The following is an 18,359-nucleotide window of genomic DNA, read 5'->3' as shown; positions in this document are numbered from 1 at the left end:
AAATAAATAAAATAAAAATTATGCCTGGATCTAAGCCAGGCCTTTCTGATTTCAAGCACACAGGTTACCAAAGTTCAGAAAGCACTTCTGAGAACTTCTTTCTAAAGGAGGAGGATGGAAGATTTGGGGTCAAGAAACCTGGCTCTGCCACTAGCTTCTGTCTGGTAATGGGCAGACCGCTTAGCTTCTCCCTTTCCCTGTACCAAGGAAAGACCGCGCCTAGTTGATCTCAAGTCTCTCTCACTTCTCAGAAACTTAAATAATGTTTCTGAGCTCAATTTTTAAAACTTTTTCTAGTTAAATAATAATAACCGTCCTTTTAAGTGTGTAATTGATTAGCAAAAACTGCCAAACTATTAATAAGTTTTTAAAAAATTACATTCACTTTCTTTTTTTCTGTTAGCTAATCCTTTCTTCTCCTTTTTGAAAAGTATGCTTTTTGGAATCTTGACATATAAAAATGATTCCTTCTCTGCCCTCCACACCCAACCACATCCTTTCTTTTCACGTTTGACCAACATAGGGTTCACACTGCCAGAACAACATTGTTTAAAACTGCTTTTACCCCTCTTCAAACTTCAGCATAATATAGCAAGCTTCCCTTCCTTCATATCACCTGTAGCAGTTGTTCCAGTTAGACTATATTCGGGGCGATGGGCTATTAAGAGGACCTGAGAAGAAAGGCCAGCGGTCTTTGGAGAGTTAGTCTCCCCAAGAATATGCTATTTGTTTTGAAAAGAGCTCAGGCACACAGTATAGCCCAAAGAACTGTGTCTTTCGCTAGGCCTCAGATAAATGAGAAAGGCACTGGAGACCTTAACCTGAAAGTCTGTGACTAGAATTCAGGGGTTGTTGGTGAAGCCATTAAAATCACATGTATTTTTCAGGGAAGATCCAGAACCTTTGTCCTTTTCTCAAAGGAGCCTAAAGGTTAAGAATCACAGTCGTGAGGATGTTGGTAAAAGCTGTGGTCTCTGTTGATTTCCCTGGATCACTGTTACCTAGACTTCCATCTGATCTGACTCATGACTTGATTGAATCTGGAAGAGCTTTCTAAAGTGTATTTGACTTTGAATTTTGTTTCTAGGATTTAAATTGTCAATAAATGTGTGATGGAGAAAAGAAGGGAAGGAAGAAATAAAAACGTGGCCGATCTGGGCCTTTCCAGCAGGGTCGGGTGCCTGTTCTTTGAGTCATTGTTCAAGCAAAAAGTGCTCTTGTAAGCATGTATTTTCTGAGAGACTGAAAGAAAATTTTGGTGCATAAGTGTGAACATCTGTGTCATTAAATCAAGAGACTCACCTAGTTCACAGGCATCATTGTCTTCAATAAGGTATAATTATCCTTCTGATTTTTACCTTTCAGGGGTTAGCAAATCGGTCATCAAAACAATGTCCATCATGGATTTCGAAAAGGTGAATCTTGAATTAATAGAGGCCTTGTTAGAGTGGATTGTAGATGGAAAGCACTCCTACCCTCCAGGTAACCGCTTCTTGTCTTAATTTGTGTATAAGACGGTGAAAGAGAAGACGGCTCGCTCACTGAGGTAGAGTGGGTGCTGCGGGGGCGGCCTCCCTTCCTGGAGCCCTTGCCCCCACCCTTACTTTTGGACCCCCAGTTGCATGTAATGTTGCTTATTAGGCTTTTCAGGGGGAATTTTACCTTTTACTTTTTGAGGTTCACCAACTCCTTTTTGTTCAGCACTCTTTTGTTTCCCGCTGAGCAAAAAGATGTTAACAATACAAAGTCCAAAAGGAAGAAAGCTGACAAGAAGGCCTGGGTGACCCACATAGTAAACACTCAGCCCCAGGCTAAATGGGAGTCTGGAAAGGAGTGTCTGAACTCCACGAAGACTCTGTACATGGAGGTCACAGGGCAGGAGGGTTAAAAGAACCTCCTTTGAAGCCTGATAAACTTCTAGCTCTGCTACTCAGGAACGTGTAGTCTTGGATGAAGTCCTTATCCTGCTCTGCCTCAGTTTCCTTGTTTGTGAAGTGAAGACAATCATAATTCCTCTGACATATAGCTATTTTTAGGATTAAAAGAAACCACATGTGGGGGCGCCTGGCTGGCTCAGTCGGTGGAACATGTGACTCTTGATCTCGGGATTATGAGTTTGAGCCCCATGTTGGGTGTAGAGATTACTTAAAAATAAAATCTTTTTTAAAAAGTAAGAAAGACATCAAAAACTGATGATGTAATGTATGGTGATTAACATAACATAATAAAAAAAATTTAAAAAGTGAGAAAGAAACCATACGTAAAGCACTTAGCATAGTGCCTGGCATATAGTATCTACTACCCCTAATAATGGTAACATTACAATTATAACATACGTCGTTGGTATTATTGCTGAGATCACTGTTACTCCTGCTACTACTATGACCCAGAGCAATCACTACTTTCCCCTTGCTCACTGTCTTCCCACCCCAGTGGCCTTCTTAACCTCATTTGCAGTCCTTTCTCCCCCAAGTCTTCTCATTACTGAATCCTTCCCATCACTCAGGTTTCTGTCAAATATCTTCTCTTCAGAGAAGTCTTCTCTGACCACCATATCTGTTTTCTCACTGCCTACCCCTTACCCTAGCATGATATCCAAAAGTTATATTGTGAAGTGCCATATTCAATATATATATTCAATATAGCACTTCACAATATCCAGAATTATAGTACTGCTTACTGACAGTTTCCTTCAATAGAATGCAAACTCCTTAAGAATAAGGATTTATTGTGCACCAGTGTGTTCCTCAGACCCCAGGACGGCACCTGGAATATTTAGGTACAGAGTAAATATTTGTCACATGAATAGATGCAGCCATTGTTGGGTGATCGTGAGTTGATCACACAGTTCCATCATGTGCTCACCTACGCAGTGCTTTAGAGAAGTGGGAATGGCTGCCCTCGTCTGCGTAGACTGTAATCATTACGTGGTATTTTCTATAGAGCCGTAAGAGCCACATGAAAGGATTGAAGTGCCTTGTTTGTTATGTCTTGGCAAGTACTCAGTGTCGGCTAATGCATTATCACTGGGCTTAATGTCTTCTTTCATCCCAAAGGAAAAGATGATTGTTGAAAAACATCAGGCATAGCAGACAAAAAGAACTGTTAGAAAATTACGTGAATTCAGAGGGGGACCACCCTGCCCTAGGTGTGTGGGGTGGGTCGTGTGGGGTGGGTGTCTTTATGATAATCACCTGTGACCAACAAAAGACTAACCAGCCCCTAAAAAGGAAGTAAGCCATTGAAGGTGTTATCAATAGAGATGTTAAAAGAATTTAAGTTCCCTGGTTAGCTTTCTATAAAAGACCAACCCTAAAGGCCCTCTTTGGCAACCCTGTGGTCCTCGCACTCTTGAGAGCTTTTTCTGTATCTTCACTTAATAAACTTCTATTGCTTTACTCACCAAAAAAAAAAAAAAAAAAAGAAAATTACCTGAATTGGTAATTACCTGAATTCAAAGCAGAGTAAATATAGTGAGTAGGGACTCTGATAGATTTGTGAATATTAAAGATATCCCTGACATAGGGGCACCTGGCTGGCTCAGTCGGTAAAGCTTGTGACTCTTGATCCCAGCGTTGTGAATTCAAGCCCCAGGTTGGGTGGAGTTTACTAACATAATAATAAGAAAAAGAAAAAGAAAATAAACCTGAAAAAAAAGTATTCCCAATACAGCTGGCCAAGCTGTGAGGGCAGAGCAGATCAGGAGGCACATAAAAATATAGACAAAAAATTTTTTCCCATCCATATGTTTATTTTATCACTTTTTTTTTTTAACACTTGATTTATTTATGGGGTGCCTGGGTGGCACAGTCAGTTAAACAACTGACTCTTAGTTTTGACTCAGGTCACGATGTCAGGGTTGTGACATTGGAGCATCTCCAATAAATAAATAAAATCTTAAAAAAAAAGATTTATTTATTTTAAAGAGAGTGCATGGGGAAGATGGGGGATGGACAGAGGGAGAGGGAGAGGGAAACTAAGCAGACTCCCCGCGGAGCACGGAGCCTATCAAGGGGCTCGAGATCACAACCCTGAGATCATGACCTGAGCCAATTTTACCACTCTTAAATTTTGTGGTATTTTAGTAGAGAGGAACATGGAACGTGTAATGGAAAGAGCATGGGTTTGGTGCCCGAAACCTTAGGTTTGTGTCAGGCCCCACTCTTAACTAACACTGTCGTTTGGCCAAGTTACTGAGTCACTTTGAAAGTACTAATAACCTTAATGGGTGGTTGTGAGGATCAAATGAGATAGTGTATGTAAACATGCTTTGTAGACTATGAAGTGTTGAAACTAACCCTCAAAGATATCTTTTGCCTCCTTCAGGGTTCCATTTTTGTAATAATTTAGTTTCCTTATTTACTTAGTGGGGAGAATAACTGTGATAAATAATAGGCCTGTGTTCCTTGTGGGCAGATCTTCGGTTTATATTTCACTGTACCTAGCACAGAGCTGACATAGGCACCCAATAAATATTTTTGGGATTAAAGGAGGGGCTAGTGAAGATGGTGTCAATTTCCTCTAGGGATAAAGCACAAAAGAAGGTGACTTGCTGAGTGCCCACACTTGGCACAGAAATATTCTATTTTTAGTTATCACTGCTTATTTCCTTTAATGTAAAATTTAAAAGCCCATAAACTCTTAATATGTCATGGTTAGTTAATGTGCTGCCTCTCCACCATATATCTGAATTTAGATTTTCAGGTTGGCAAGCCAATTGTATTTTCTTTTTCTCATTTCCAGTGAAATGTTTATGGATTTTATTTACTAATAGAAGAGTCTTCCTGTCTTACAAGATTAGAAGGATAACTCTTCCTAGAGAAACAATGTCAGTGCCCAGTGCACAGTAGAAGTATGTTTAAAGAGCTTTGCTAATGGTTCTTGTATAACTTAAGGTATTACATTTTTCTACACTTCAGTTTTTCCTCTTGTGGAAAGATAATAATACCCCATTCATTTTGGAGTTAAGTCAGAAAATGTATGAAAAATACTGCTATCCATTTAAATCCCTGGGGACTTTACAAAGAAAATTGGCAGTGGAAAAAAATCTCAGATTATTACATTTTTAAAAAATTTAAAATAGCTCTATAGTCCATATTAGTTTTTCCTTTTTTGCATCTATCACATTGATTCTTTTTATGTACCCAGGTGCTATACTTGTATTTTTACCGGGACTAGCAGAAATCAAAATGCTATATGAACAGCTACAATCTAATTCTCTTTTCAACAATAGACGCAGTCATCGGTAAGTTAACTGCTTTCCATATCCTTGACCATATGTTGCAGGTACATGCAAAGATGACTAACCAGAACAGTCTCTGACAGCCATCACCCTCTTTACACCCTGGTGTCACTCCTCAAGAATATGTTTGTGTACGCCAGCTGGAAGGAGACAGACCTATTTGTTCCAGGGAAGCAATCATTCCCAATCCATTAAATAAAAATATTTCTCTTCACTTAGCGTAGTGACTCAGCAAAATTGCCTGTGATTTCAGTTGCTACGTAGGGGGCATGGGAGAAGCCAGTGTAACAACAAAAAAATGCTGCCATTTGAGAATAAAGTAATTTGTAACAGTTTCTTTTCCAGTAGCAAGACATGTGTTTTCATATCTAAGGGGACAAGTCCTGAAGGGTTGAACGCTCCCTAGAAATACAAGAACGAAGCCTCTGAGCATACATCATTGCCTCTTATTCTCTGGATTTAAAGACAGAGGAAAAACGATTCTCTACTGTTAGTGTGCTCTAGGCTTGTTACTTGTAGAATAGCAACTATACAGTCCTCTTGATTATTTACTACTGAGTTACCCTCCAGTTTTTCCCAAGGTGGTGCGAGGTTTCTAGTTCATAGAACTGAGTGCATGTTTTGTAAGGCTTGGAAGGAACCTTTCCATTTAGAAGAGCTGGATCCTGAGGGCAGGTTGTAGAGAAGCTGCTGATACTTGGAGCCCTATTGCTAATTTTAATAGAAATTGACCCACCATGAATCCAATTTCAGCCTTTAGTGCTAGAACACTAAATGTGCTTCTCTTTCCTTTCAGATGTGTGGTTCACCCACTTCATTCATCTTTATCCAGTGAAGAGCAGCAGGCGGTGTTTGTAAAACCCCCTGTGGGCGTAACTAAGATTATAATTTCCACCAACATTGCCGAGACATCCATAACCATTGACGATGTTGTCTATGTCATCGATTCTGGGAAAATGAAAGAGAAGAGGTATTCTCCTTCGGCACAGTAAGAGGAGGGTTAAAGATGCCTCAGTGAGAGTGACGTGTCAATGACGATGCTCTTGAGTGGCACGGATTGCGGTTTGAAAAAATGTTTTAGGAAAACTACATGGGTGTATATGAGTGATTCTGTACCGGGGCCCTAGTCTCAAAGTCAAACGGCGGTGGAAAGTTTTCAGGTTTTACCTTGGAAGTAATTATTTTTCCTCTCTTTTTTCCATATGCTTTATATGTGCTTGAGTGAAAAAGAGGTGACCTAGGTGGTGATGGATGTGTTCATTAGTTTGATTGCGGTAACCATTTGACAGTGCACACATATGTCAAAACATCACATTGTTTTAGACACTTAACACACTTAAGTATATACAGTTTTTATTTGTCAAATAAATACAAAGAAAAGAAAAGAAAAGAAAAGTTTGCATAAAGGAACTGTATGTAGTTCACCAGCATTTGATGCCACTGAAATCTGCACTGTGTGCTCCCACCACAGACTGAACTACCCGAGAACACACAGGACACTTGTCCTTTGGTAGAAGTAAGGTAGTGCATCTGTTCCGTCCATGCTAAGTAGGGTCTTAGCCATGTTTTTATAAAATAATTCCTTTTTCCATTTTCTTTTTTTCTGTAGATATGACGCCAGCAAAGGGATGGAGAGCCTAGAGGATACTTTTGTCTCTCAAGCCAATGCTCTGCAGAGAAAGGGTCGAGCGGGCCGGGTTGCCTCTGGGGTCTGCTTCCACTTATTCACCAGCCATCACTTCAATCACCAGCTGTTAAAGCAGCAGCTACCAGAGATCCAAAGAGTGCCGTTGGAACAGCTATGTCTGAGGTACACCTTTTTCTTTGTGTTCTGGCTTTTGGAAGGTCTACATGTTTCTCACCCTAAGTCCCATGGGTTCTTCTTCTTAGTAGGAAACATTTTGCTGAGAGTGGACATGGATGAATTCACTCATTTGCAAAGGAAGAGCTCTTCAGTGTTGCCTTTATCATTCGTTTTAACTTTCTGCACATGAAGATCTCTTACATTGCAAAGAATGGCCCTAAAATAGAGCTTAAGAATACATTTGTAACTCAGGAAAGTAATCTAACTTATCAAGAAATTTCTGCTAGGGGCAACACCAATATTAAATCATCAAAGGCAAAAAAAATCTACAGCCTCATTATCAGAGCAAAGTGAACAAAAATAACTTGAGAAACATTCTTATTTACCAGATGAACAAAGAAGAACAAATTTCATAAAATAGGATTTAATGAATGAATGATCGAACTCAGTGTTATTGAAGTTGGGCAACCTTTGGTTCAACTTTTCTGAAAATGTGGTTGGCATTAGTAAGAACCCATGCCCTCTGACCCAGTCACTGCTTTGAGGGAGTATGCCCATAAAATAATAACCCAAAGCAAAAAAAGTTACTTGTACAAAGATGTTATAGCTCCCCTTTTATCCAGCAGGTATATTTTGAAAGCCTTCCATTTGCCAGGGGTTGAGCTAAGCACTAGAGATAGGATACAAGACCCAGGCCCTGCTTTTAAGTGTCCACAGTCAGGTCTTAAGAAGTTGGGCAAGCAGTTGCCTTGAACTAAGGTAGTAACAGTGCAAATGAAGAGGAGCGAGGAGATTTGAGAGTTTTGGAAGTTGAATGACCCATGAGGGAGGAGAAGAGAGGGGAAAATGTAATTACATGGTACATATGATTTAAAAACAGCTCAGGGGCACCTGGGTAGCTTAGTCGGTTGGGTGTCCAACTCTTGATTTTGGCTCAGGTCATGATCTCGGGGTGGGAAGATCGAGCCCCGCTTCAGGCTCTATGCTCAGCTCAGAGTCTGCTTAAGATTGTCTCTCTCCCTCTCCCGCTGCCCCCCCCACCCCCAAAAAAGGAAAAGAAAGTGTATTTAGCATTGTCTGGCTTATGAAAGCGTATGCCTGGGAAATTACCAACTATTTTCGTTCAAGAAAGAAGCTTAGTCTTCTGTGTCATCTCTCCAGAAATAAAATGGACAAATTACTATTTTGTTTTCTTTTTGTAGAATTAAAATTTTAGAGATGTTTAGCACTCACAATCTTCAGTCTGTGTTCTCTCGGCTCATTGAGCCGCCACACACTGACTCTCTCCGTGCCTCAAAAATACGATTACGAGACTTAGGAGCGTTAACTCCAGATGAAAAGCTGACCCCTCTAGGGTATCACTTGGCCTCTCTGCCCGTGGATGTGAGAATCGGCAAACTGATGCTGTTTGGGTCTATCTTCCGCTGTCTGGATCCTGCCCTCACCATTGCTGCCAGTTTGGCTTTTAAGTCTCCTTTTGTAAGTAAACAACATTCATCTAAACTGGAGTCCAGGGATCTCTAAGGGGACCATGGGGGATTCAGGGTTATATGAACCTGCCCACACATTTTCTTAAGAGGATGATAGATGGGAAGTCTTAGGTCGCAATGTCTATAACTTTTGTCTGATCCTCAAAGAAATCCATGCCTCAAATGAAGATTAAGAACTGAAAATCCAACTTATTGAAATAACGTAAATGTGCTTTTTATTTTATCTGCTCCATCCATGCTCATTAAAGAAAAATCAGAAAATGCAAGCAAGCAAAAGTGCCCCAGCATGATTTTAACAGGCAGTAAATACATTGGACCACTTTTTTTTAACAGTTTTATTGAAATATAATTTGCCCATTTAAATTGTATATTCAGTAATTTTTAGTTTATGTTGTCCTCATCATGGTCAGTTTTAGAACATTTCTATGACCTCATTAAGAAACCCCTTAGCAGTCACTCCCCTTCCCCCCTCTAATTCCTCATCCACTGCAGCCCTAGGCAACCACCAGTTTGCTTTCTGTCTTCATAGATTTACTTATTCCAGACATTTCATATTAATGAAATAATATAATATATAGTCTTTTGTGACTGGCTTCTTCACTTAGCATAATGCTTTTAAGGTGCATCTGTGTTAGAGCGTAATCAGTACTTTGTTCCTTTGCCAAATAATATCCTTTGTATGGACATACCACATTTTGTTTATCCGTTCAACACTGGATGGATATTTGGGATTGTTTCCACCTTTGCTGGTAAACGTTCATGTACGAGTTTTTATGTAGACATATGTTTTCATTTGTCTTGGGTATATACCTAGGAGTAAAATTATTGGATCAAATAGTAACTCTATATATTTAACTTTCTGAGGAACTTCCAGTTCTTCTTCCAGAGTAACTGCACATTACATTCTGCCAGCCTTTTATCAGTGTTGCAATTTCTCCCCATCTTCACCAACACTTGTTATTATCTGACTTTTTTATTATAATCATCCTAGGGGGTGTAAATTTGTAGTTTCAACTTGTTTTTCTAATAACTAATGATAGTAAACATCTTTTCATTTGCTTATTTCCCATCTGTATATCTTCTTTCAAGAAATGTCTATTCAGATCCTTTGCCCATTTTTTAATTGGGTTATTCATCTTTAAATTGATTTGTAAGAGTTGTTTATATATTCTGGATACAGGTCCCTTATGAGAAATATGATCTGCAAATATTTTCTCCCATTCCCTGGGTTACCTTTTTCACTTTCTTGATATGTCCTTTGAAACACTAAAGTTTTTAATTTTGATGAAGTCCAGTTTATCCAGTTTTTTGTTCCTTGAGCTTCCATTGTCATAGTTAAGAATCCTAAAAACAAAAAAAAAGACCCCATTGCCAAAATGGCTGAAAGGGTGTGGAAGATACAGGCTTCCAGTTATAGAATGAATAACTCATGGGAATAAAAGGCACAGCATAAAGAATATAGTCAGCAATATTGTAATAGTGTTGTATGATGACAGATGTAGCTACCCTTGTGGTGAGCATAGCATAATGTATCAATTACTGACTTGTCAAATCGCTGTGTTGTATACCTGAAACTAATGTAACATTGTGTATCAACTACACTCAAAAAAAATCCATTGCCAGATCCAAAGTTAATGAAGCCTTATTCCAATGTTTTTTCTGAGTTTTATAGTTTTATTTGTATTTATTTTTTAGTGGGGTGGGCTAAGGGGCAGAGGGAGAGGGAGTAGCTTAAGCAGACTCCATGCTCAGGGCGGAGCCCAACGTGGGGCTTGATCTCACAACCCTGAGATCATGACCTGAGCCAAAATCAAGAGTCGGACACCCAACCAACCGAGCCACCCAGGCGCCCCATAAGAGTTTTATAGTTTTTGCTCTTGCATTAAGGTCTTTGGTCTATTTTGAGTTAATTTTTGTAAATGGCATGAGGTAAGAGTCCAACTTCATTCTTTTGCATATGACTATTCAGTTGTCCCAGTACTATTTGTTGAAAAGACTGTTCTTTCACCATTGAATGGTCTTGGCATTCTTGTCAAAAATCATGGGGCTCCTGGCTTGCTCAGTTCGTGGAGCATGCAACTCTTGATCTCGGGGTTGTAAGTTCAAACCCCACATTGGATATAGAGATTATTTAAAAATAAAATCTTGAAGGAAAAAAAGAAAGAAACCTCAGGTAAAATGTGCCCTTGAAACCTGGTTTTCCTCATTTAGGTGTCTCCCTGGGATAAAAAAGAGGAAGCTAACCAGAAAAAGCTAGAATTTGCATTTGCAAACAGCGACTATCTGGCTCTTCTACGAGCATATAAGGTAAGTATATAACTTAATAGCTGAGGTGTATTACCAGAATTGGCACTAAAGAGTAAGTTCACTTTTATTTTCTCCAAAATTTAGGGATGGCAGCTAAGTACGAAAGAAGGAATGCGTGCAAGTTATAATTACTGCAGACAGAACTTCTTGTCTGGAAGAGTTCTTCAGGTGCGTTATTTCTGTGGCAGTTTGTTTTCATTCATTTTTCTGTTGTAGCTACACACCAGAGGGTGTTGCAACTTTGTCTCCCTTGTCCTGCCTCACATTAAAAGTATCACTTCTGGAATATGCTTGGCTTTATCAGCTGTGTAAAACACACTCCTGTTTTACATCCTCTGACATGAAGCCTTCTGCACTGAACCTTTCAACTGACCCACTTTTCCTCTTTTCAGTGAATCTGTGTTTACTTATGTGGAGGATAGGAGAATACAGACACTAGGAAGATTACTGCTTACCGGAAGTCAGTTTTTTCAGGAATTCTACCAGGCATTCTTAACCTGGATCCATAAACCCCTGAAATTATATGCAAAATCAGATGCTTATACATACGTGCCTTATTGTGGAGAGAGGGACTTTCATCATAGCTTTCATCATATTCTCAGAGTGGTCTGTGACCATCGCCAAGCTCCTTACCTTCTCCACAAAAGCAGAGAATGAGTCCTGAACCAGGTTTTGTTCATTTTCCCTATGTCCATCAGAGGCTGAGATGTCAATAATGAGTGTACAAGAAAGAGAAGGTTTCTTATCTTCTGGGCCATAGTGGAGAGGGCTCTGTCTTCTGTTGGGACAGTGTTGTAGGCACCTTTCCACGGTGGTAGGAGAATCCAGAGTAATGGCGGTACACAGCTTTGTAAAGCATATGTTTTACTCAGAGATTTTCAGGCTGGAGAAAGGGAAGGACTTTGCTTTCCTATTAAAAGATGTCCTAGAATAGAACACAAAATTAATGTCCCTAGTGCTTACCACTACCTGACATTTATTTATTTATCTATCTCTCTATCCCAGAAGCTCCCTCAGAGCCGAGACCTTACCGTTTTGTTCGACACTGTATCCCCAGTGCCAGGAACGGTGCTTAGCACACAGTTGACGCTCAGTAAAGATTCATTGAAGAAATGCAGAATTGAATGAATTGGTTATTTAAAATGAGGGGTGCCTGGGTGGCTCAATCGTTAAGTGTCTGCCTTTGGCTCAGGTCATGATCCCAGGGTCCTGGGATCGAGCCCCTCATCAGGCTTCTTGCTCTATGGGAAGCCTGCTTCTCCCTCTCCCACTCCCCCTGCTTGTGTTCCCTCTCTTGGTGTCTCTCTGTCAAATAAATAAATAAAATCTTTAAAAAATAAATAAATAAAACGAAGTAAGAGACTTCAGAAGCATCCCCACTATTGGCCTTCATTCTCTGCCTTGAGGTGTACTGCAGTGAGGCATCACGAGAGGACACAGGCTCAAGCTTTGTTCTAAGGACACCAAAAGCAATAATTTTCGATCTTGGCTGCACATTAGATTCACCTGAGGAGGCTTAACAAAATAAATGAATAAAAATGCCCAGGTTCCACCCCAGGCCAGTTACATCTGGATCTCTGTGGATGGGGCCTGAGCATCTGTTTATTGTAGTTGGGTGCACCAAGGGATTCTAGTATGCAGCCAGGGTTGAGAACCACTGGTCTGAAGGGTATGTTATATGGAAGGTGCAGTCGTAGATATGTCCTCAAGTCATTAATATTTAAGTGTAAAATGATATTTCTTTCAGATTACATTTCTTATGAATGTTCAGGATGTATGTACATTTTGCCATGATCTGGAAGGTCTGTCAGAGTTTCCTCTTCTCACTAAAGATATTAAGATTTATTAAGATATCAGTTAAAACCTTGTCATGATAGAGAAGTCCTAGCTATATTTTGCCAGGTTATCCATGTGTACGTGAGACATTTCAAGAAAATACTTAAGCTGTCATCAAGAGACAGGGTAGTATTGCTTGGCTCTCAGTTCTTTGACTGTTCTTACCTCCTTCTCTATCACCTGATACACAGCCTCTATTTGAACAGTGGCCAGAAGAGAAAGAGGCCTGTTCATTTCTTTCTCACACTTGTGCTCAGCTACACAAAGGGGTGTCTAAATCTAAACCACTTAATAATGTCCTTATTCCTAGGAAAAGATGTGAGCCAGAGAGATCACAAGGTAATAGAAAGTAAGTTCTGAGCTGGGTGTTCTGCATCCATTGAGAGTGAACACTAACCACTGTGGGCTCAGTGAGGAACTAAGGGGACCAGAGCAGAAATGTAAGTAGGGAAAACTAGACAATGTCACAGCACCTTGAGTGGGTGTCCAAAGTAAACTGTATTTTTTGCTGTCCTAAGAATTGCTGGTAAAGTCAGATCTACCCCAATTCTGATGAACGTGTTTTTAAAAACTGTGATTTAGAGTTAAATAAATGATCCTTAGGTTTTCTGAAATTGGTTGAATTTCTGTATAACTCTTTCACTCTGCCTGCTGTTTGTCAAAGTAAAAAGTGCCCTTCTGGAAATGACCAGACAAGATAATCTTCATACCTCTCTGTTGACCCATAGGAGCCTCACTACTATCCACTGACTCTGCACTTACCTTTGATTTGCTGCTGCCTAGCCTTAAAGAATTTTTTCCATTTCTTTCAGGAAATGGCCAGCCTCAAACGACAATTCACTGAACTGTTATCAGATATAGGCTTTGTAAAGGAGGGACTCAGAGCAAGGGAAATTGAGAAAAGGGCCCAAGGAGGAGATGGTATCTTGGGCGCCACAGGAGAAGAGGTAAAGAATGTATAGTTAGTTCTTTTATTTCTCTTTAATTAGCACATGGATAGTATATTAACTCACTTAATTTTTTACTTAAGCCTGCTGAGCAGTGGGCTTAGTGAAATTCTTGATTTTCTTTCCACAAATAAGTGTCAGGAAACACTCCTAAAAACAGAAGGGTTTTTCTGTTAATTGTTGCTATTATTGTTTTGTTTTTTTTAATTTCACACCAGTTCTCTTTTTTTTTAAGATTTATTTATTTATTTGAGAGAGAGGGAGCACAAGCGGGAGGGGCAGAGGGAGAGGGAGAGAGCAACTCAGGGCTTGATCTCACCACCCTGAGATCACGACCTGGGCTGAAACCAAGAGTCGGATGCTTAACCAACTGCTCCGCCCAGGCATCCCCAAACCGGTTCTTGATAAGCTTGTGAGAGGTAAAATAAATGTTTCAATAATGTCTTCTTAAATCACACCAGCCTTTTTCCAACCAAGAATAGTTTTTTTATATGATCAAAGGAAGAATGCTTCTTCAAGATGAACCTGATGTTTCTCTGTTCTCAGTGCAGTTAGTACTTTCTGCAGATCATGAGCATCTCATGAGCAAGAAACTCTGTCCACTGATCCTTAGGAACACTGGCTTTGTAACTGCTTTGCAGAGACCCAGAGTTACTGTGGGCTTCTTGGAGTGGGTCCTATGTGAATATGGTCTGGTAGACTTATTTTTTACTTAGAAAGAAAGAATTTTTCTAGCAAAAAGATAGAAATTAGGTATTTTAATTTAGTTTTGTTTTGTTTTAGGATAGAAATCCAATGAAATATAATGGTAAATTCCAGGGTACAAACAGAAGTAGCCACATTACTTATAAGATCAATGCTGTCTTTCTCCCATAGGCAAACTCAAATGCTGAGAACCCCAAGCTGATATCAGCAATGCTGTGCGCTGCTCTTTATCCAAATGTAGTGCAGGTAACCAAACGTTTTCCTAGTTCCTCCCACTTCTTGTTTGGTCTGTAGCCAAGGGACATAAGTTAAGACATACACGTTAATCATCTTAAAGAGATACATACAAAGACACACAGAGCCTTTTAAACTTTGTATACATTTCCAGTCCTTCAGTTCCCCAAATCTGTTCAGATAACATTGTTCAAGAACACATTTATTGTATAAAATGAGGTGCCTTTTTAATCCTTCTAACATGACATTCTAGAAATTTAAATGGACATAGATGTCACCCTGCCAGCTAACATGTGCATAACCAGCCTTCTATATTAGATAGAAGCTTAATTCTACTACAGTTTCCATTATGGCCTCTGCTCTGGACTACAGTTAGGTAAGAACAAAATCAAACAAGCCAGGGCTCTGCCACAGGACCACCTGTGGCCAGCCTTCTGGAAAACCCTTCTATATGTGCTGTTGAACTTTTACCTAAGTTTTAATTATCCAGTCCTTGTCAAACTTAGAAAGACTATGAATTTGTCAGAGTGCTAAATTGTTTCACATTTAACATTTTGTTAAATGCTCGGTTGACATCTGCGGATGAATTTCTGGCACATTTTCTGCTCAGTACTTGCATGCTTTTCAAACCATTTGAAATTTATTTTAGAAAATCATTTGAAGCAACAGTATGGAGACAGGAAAAAAAACAAAACAAGGATTGGGAAGAACAAATAGGCAGAGCACAGACAATTTTTAGAGCAGCCAAAAAGACTGCATGATACCATTGTAATATGTGCATGTCATTATACATTTGCATAAACCCATAGAATATACACCACCAAGAGTGAACCCCTAAGGTAAACTATGGGCTTTGGGTGATTACAATGTGACACAAGTTTTTAAAAATTTTAATACTGGTGCTGTCAGAAGCCCCTCACAATGAACCCTCTCACTCTTAGTGGGAGTATAAATTGATACACCCATTCTAGATTTCATTTCTGAGGCCTTATTGATTAGGAAATAATTGCATGTATGCATAAAAATACAGGTAGGAGAATGTTCATTCTAGCTCTGTTTATAATTGCAAACAATCTAAGGTACCAATAATAGGGAATTTATTAGTAAAATTATTATAGATCCTAACTAGGTATAGCCATTTAGAATTATGTTCTAAGAAAATATTTAACAACATGGAAAGATGTTCTCAATGTATTAAGTTTAAAAAGTAGATTGTAGAAAATGATCCTACATTAGTTTCAATATGTGTATATTTTTATTTATATTATATGTTTATAGTTTTCTTTGTGTATATAAACAAATCTAGCACCGAAAACTAAAATATTCATCAAATATAGTGCTAGTTATCTCTTAATCATGTGGTTACAGGATATCTTTATTTTCTTCTTTTTTCCTAATATGTTACTTTCTATAGTAACAGTGCATTATTTTTGCAAAACATATATATGGATAATTCATATGTATGTATATGTGCACATAAACTTTTTTTTTTCAAATGAAACAGTATGTTTATTCATATAATTCTTTCCCTCTTTTGGAAAGAAATACATTTGGAAAAGTTGGATTAGGTTTGAAGCAGGGTCCTGCTCCGCTGTTCTCGGCTGGACCTCTGCAGCTGAGACTCGACGCAGACCTCCAGGAGCAACGTCCGTCCACCGCCATGTGGCTGGTGTGCGGTATAGTCTCCCAGAGCTGCTGCACTTCATCCACACTTCTTGGTGGTTCAGAAAAAGAAAAGGGGGAAAAGTATGCTTATACTGCTTCCAAAAGGAAATAGGGTAGAAACAGCAAAAGCATTCAGACAAGACTGGTTTTGTGCCAAGGGATGCTTCCTCTCATGAAAAAATATATAATATATATATATATATATCCCCCCTACCCCAAAATACCTGCTGTTTAGGTGAAAAGCCCAGAAGGGAAATTTCAGAAGACCAGTACCGGAGCTGTCAGAATGCAACCCAAATCAGATGAGTTGAAGTTTGTCACCAAGAACGATGGATATGTGCACATTCACCCTTCCTCAGTGAACTATCAGGTTGGAATGGTGGGGTACACCTGTATTCACATATGGCAGGTCTTGCAGGGGTCAGCACAGTCCCTTCAAGTCAGCCAAACCTCCTTCTATTGTTCTCTGTCCCCAGCAGCACCACTGACTTGGGGAAGGTTGAATAAGCATGAACAAACTAGAAATTGGACTGTTTGGGGAAAGACTATTTCCATTTTAAGAAAATTCTACTGGATACCAAAAAAATGCTCAAACCTGCTTTCAGATGTAAAATTGTTTCTGTGCAGTGGTGATTGAAGAAGTCAGGATGTAACTGCATCACTAAATGTGTGCCTTAAATGACCTGAACTCACCGATGGCACTGCCTCGGTGCTCCTTCCTCCTGCAGCTGCCAGGCTCTGCTCCCGCCGCTCCGCTCACCTCCCCACAGGTTACGCATCGCCTCCTTGTTGTCAAACCCAGAGAACATGCCCTGGTCCTCTTCAGACTTGACTCTTGTGTAGTATTTGACAGCATTAACCTCCCGTCCTCCTGAAACTATCTTTGATGCAGTTTTGCTCCTAAAATGCCACTTTCTTCTCGTTCTCTCTGATCATCCCCTGACATCTCTTTAACTGGTTCCTTTGCTCTGAAATAGTGGTTCTGTCCTTAGTCCTCATTTTCTCCCTACAGCGCACTTACCTCTCCCGAAGCACCAGAGCATGGCACTGTGGTTCTAACGGCCACCTACAAGCGGCCACAGAGCCCCAGATCTCTCTCTGGCCTGGGCTTCTTCAGAGCTCTCCTGCTGGAGATCATCAGCCAGACGCCTGCCACTCACCTCAGACTCTATCTCCCACTTCCCTCTTCTCTTCCCATCTTCCGTGTCTTGGTGAACGGCACCCTCCCAACCAGAACCCTGTGCTCACAGAGACTCTGCCGCTCTTCTCCTTACTCCGGTCCATTTGGACCCCAGGTCCCAGCAGTTGCCCCTAACGACACTCTCGGATGGGCCTCCTCCCCTTCTCCCTTCCTCAGTTCAAACCCTGAAAGTGCTGTCATGATCTGACTCTGGTCCTTCCTCTCCAGTCTTTTACGGTCCTGCTGCCAGAAGTAACTTAGCAAAACACACATTCGGTCACGTCATTCCCTGGCTTAGAACTCTTCCTGCATGGAGTCTCCTACAAACACTCCCAGGAATCCTGCGCGCCTGGCCCCTCCTGTACCATGTCCCCCACCGTTCCCCCCCTTTTGATCCTTCTGTGTGCTATGACATCGGACACACTTCCTTGGAACCTGGAATGATGTTCTCATTCTCAGCAGGCTCCTAGCCTTCGAGCTTCCATGAAGAAGCTCTCCCTCAAAGTTGCTCTTTATTTCTGGTTCCACCATCATGTGGCATGCATTTTATCCACTGTTGCGCTTATCACATTGTTTTATGGTTTGTGGTACATCTCCTGTGTGGAATTGTGAAATTCCTAAAGACAGGAATTGCATGGCATACACTTCTATATTCTCCATGTCTAGCGTGGCGCCTAGCTGAAAGCAGATGCTCAATAAAACTTCGAGAGGAGATGGAGCAAAAGAGGAGAGAGGATGGAGGAAGAGAATTTGAAGTGTTAGGGCTGGTCAGCCCTCTGCAACTACTGAGTAACATGTCAGCAGAGCGTGAAAAGGATCTCCTTAAGCCCAGAAGAATCTGAGGCCCGGGAGGTCATCTGTTCTCTCAGCCGCACACATACTTTGGAACTAGAGGGCTGAGTTAGCTCTACTCCTCCTCTACTGAGTTTACCATGACATTCATGCAATG

At 40.3% G+C, this 18,359-nt stretch overlaps 1 protein-coding gene across 3 annotated transcripts in view; it reads left to right on the top strand.

Moving 5' to 3' along the window:
- DHX57 (DExH-box helicase 57) overlaps positions 1-18,359 on the top strand; it is a 58,089-nt gene that overhangs the window by 31,384 nt on the left and 8,346 nt on the right. For all 3 annotated transcript variants that reach the window (XM_028117199.2, XM_028117200.2, XM_028117198.2), the window contains 10 exons: positions 1,366-1,482; positions 5,149-5,245; positions 6,039-6,212; positions 6,852-7,052; positions 8,249-8,525; positions 10,748-10,843; positions 10,928-11,011; positions 13,492-13,626; positions 14,503-14,577; positions 16,466-16,600. In XM_028117199.2, the coding sequence (XP_027973000.1) occupies positions 1,366-1,482; positions 5,149-5,245; positions 6,039-6,212; positions 6,852-7,052; positions 8,249-8,525; positions 10,748-10,843; positions 10,928-11,011; positions 13,492-13,626; positions 14,503-14,577; positions 16,466-16,600 (1,391 nt within the window). The remainder of the gene's footprint in view (positions 1-1,365; positions 1,483-5,148; positions 5,246-6,038; positions 6,213-6,851; positions 7,053-8,248; positions 8,526-10,747; positions 10,844-10,927; positions 11,012-13,491; positions 13,627-14,502; positions 14,578-16,465; positions 16,601-18,359) is intronic.

Source organism: Eumetopias jubatus, unplaced genomic scaffold (genome assembly GCF_037043125.1).
Source record: "Eumetopias jubatus isolate StellerSeaLion01/CBP00866 unplaced genomic scaffold, mEumJub1_p1.0 scaffold_9, whole genome shotgun sequence".
In the NCBI taxonomy this organism is placed as follows: domain Eukaryota; kingdom Metazoa; phylum Chordata; class Mammalia; order Carnivora; family Otariidae; genus Eumetopias; species Eumetopias jubatus.
The sequence above is the reverse complement of the archived record's forward strand: the minus strand, read 5'-3'. Positions and strand labels throughout refer to the sequence as shown.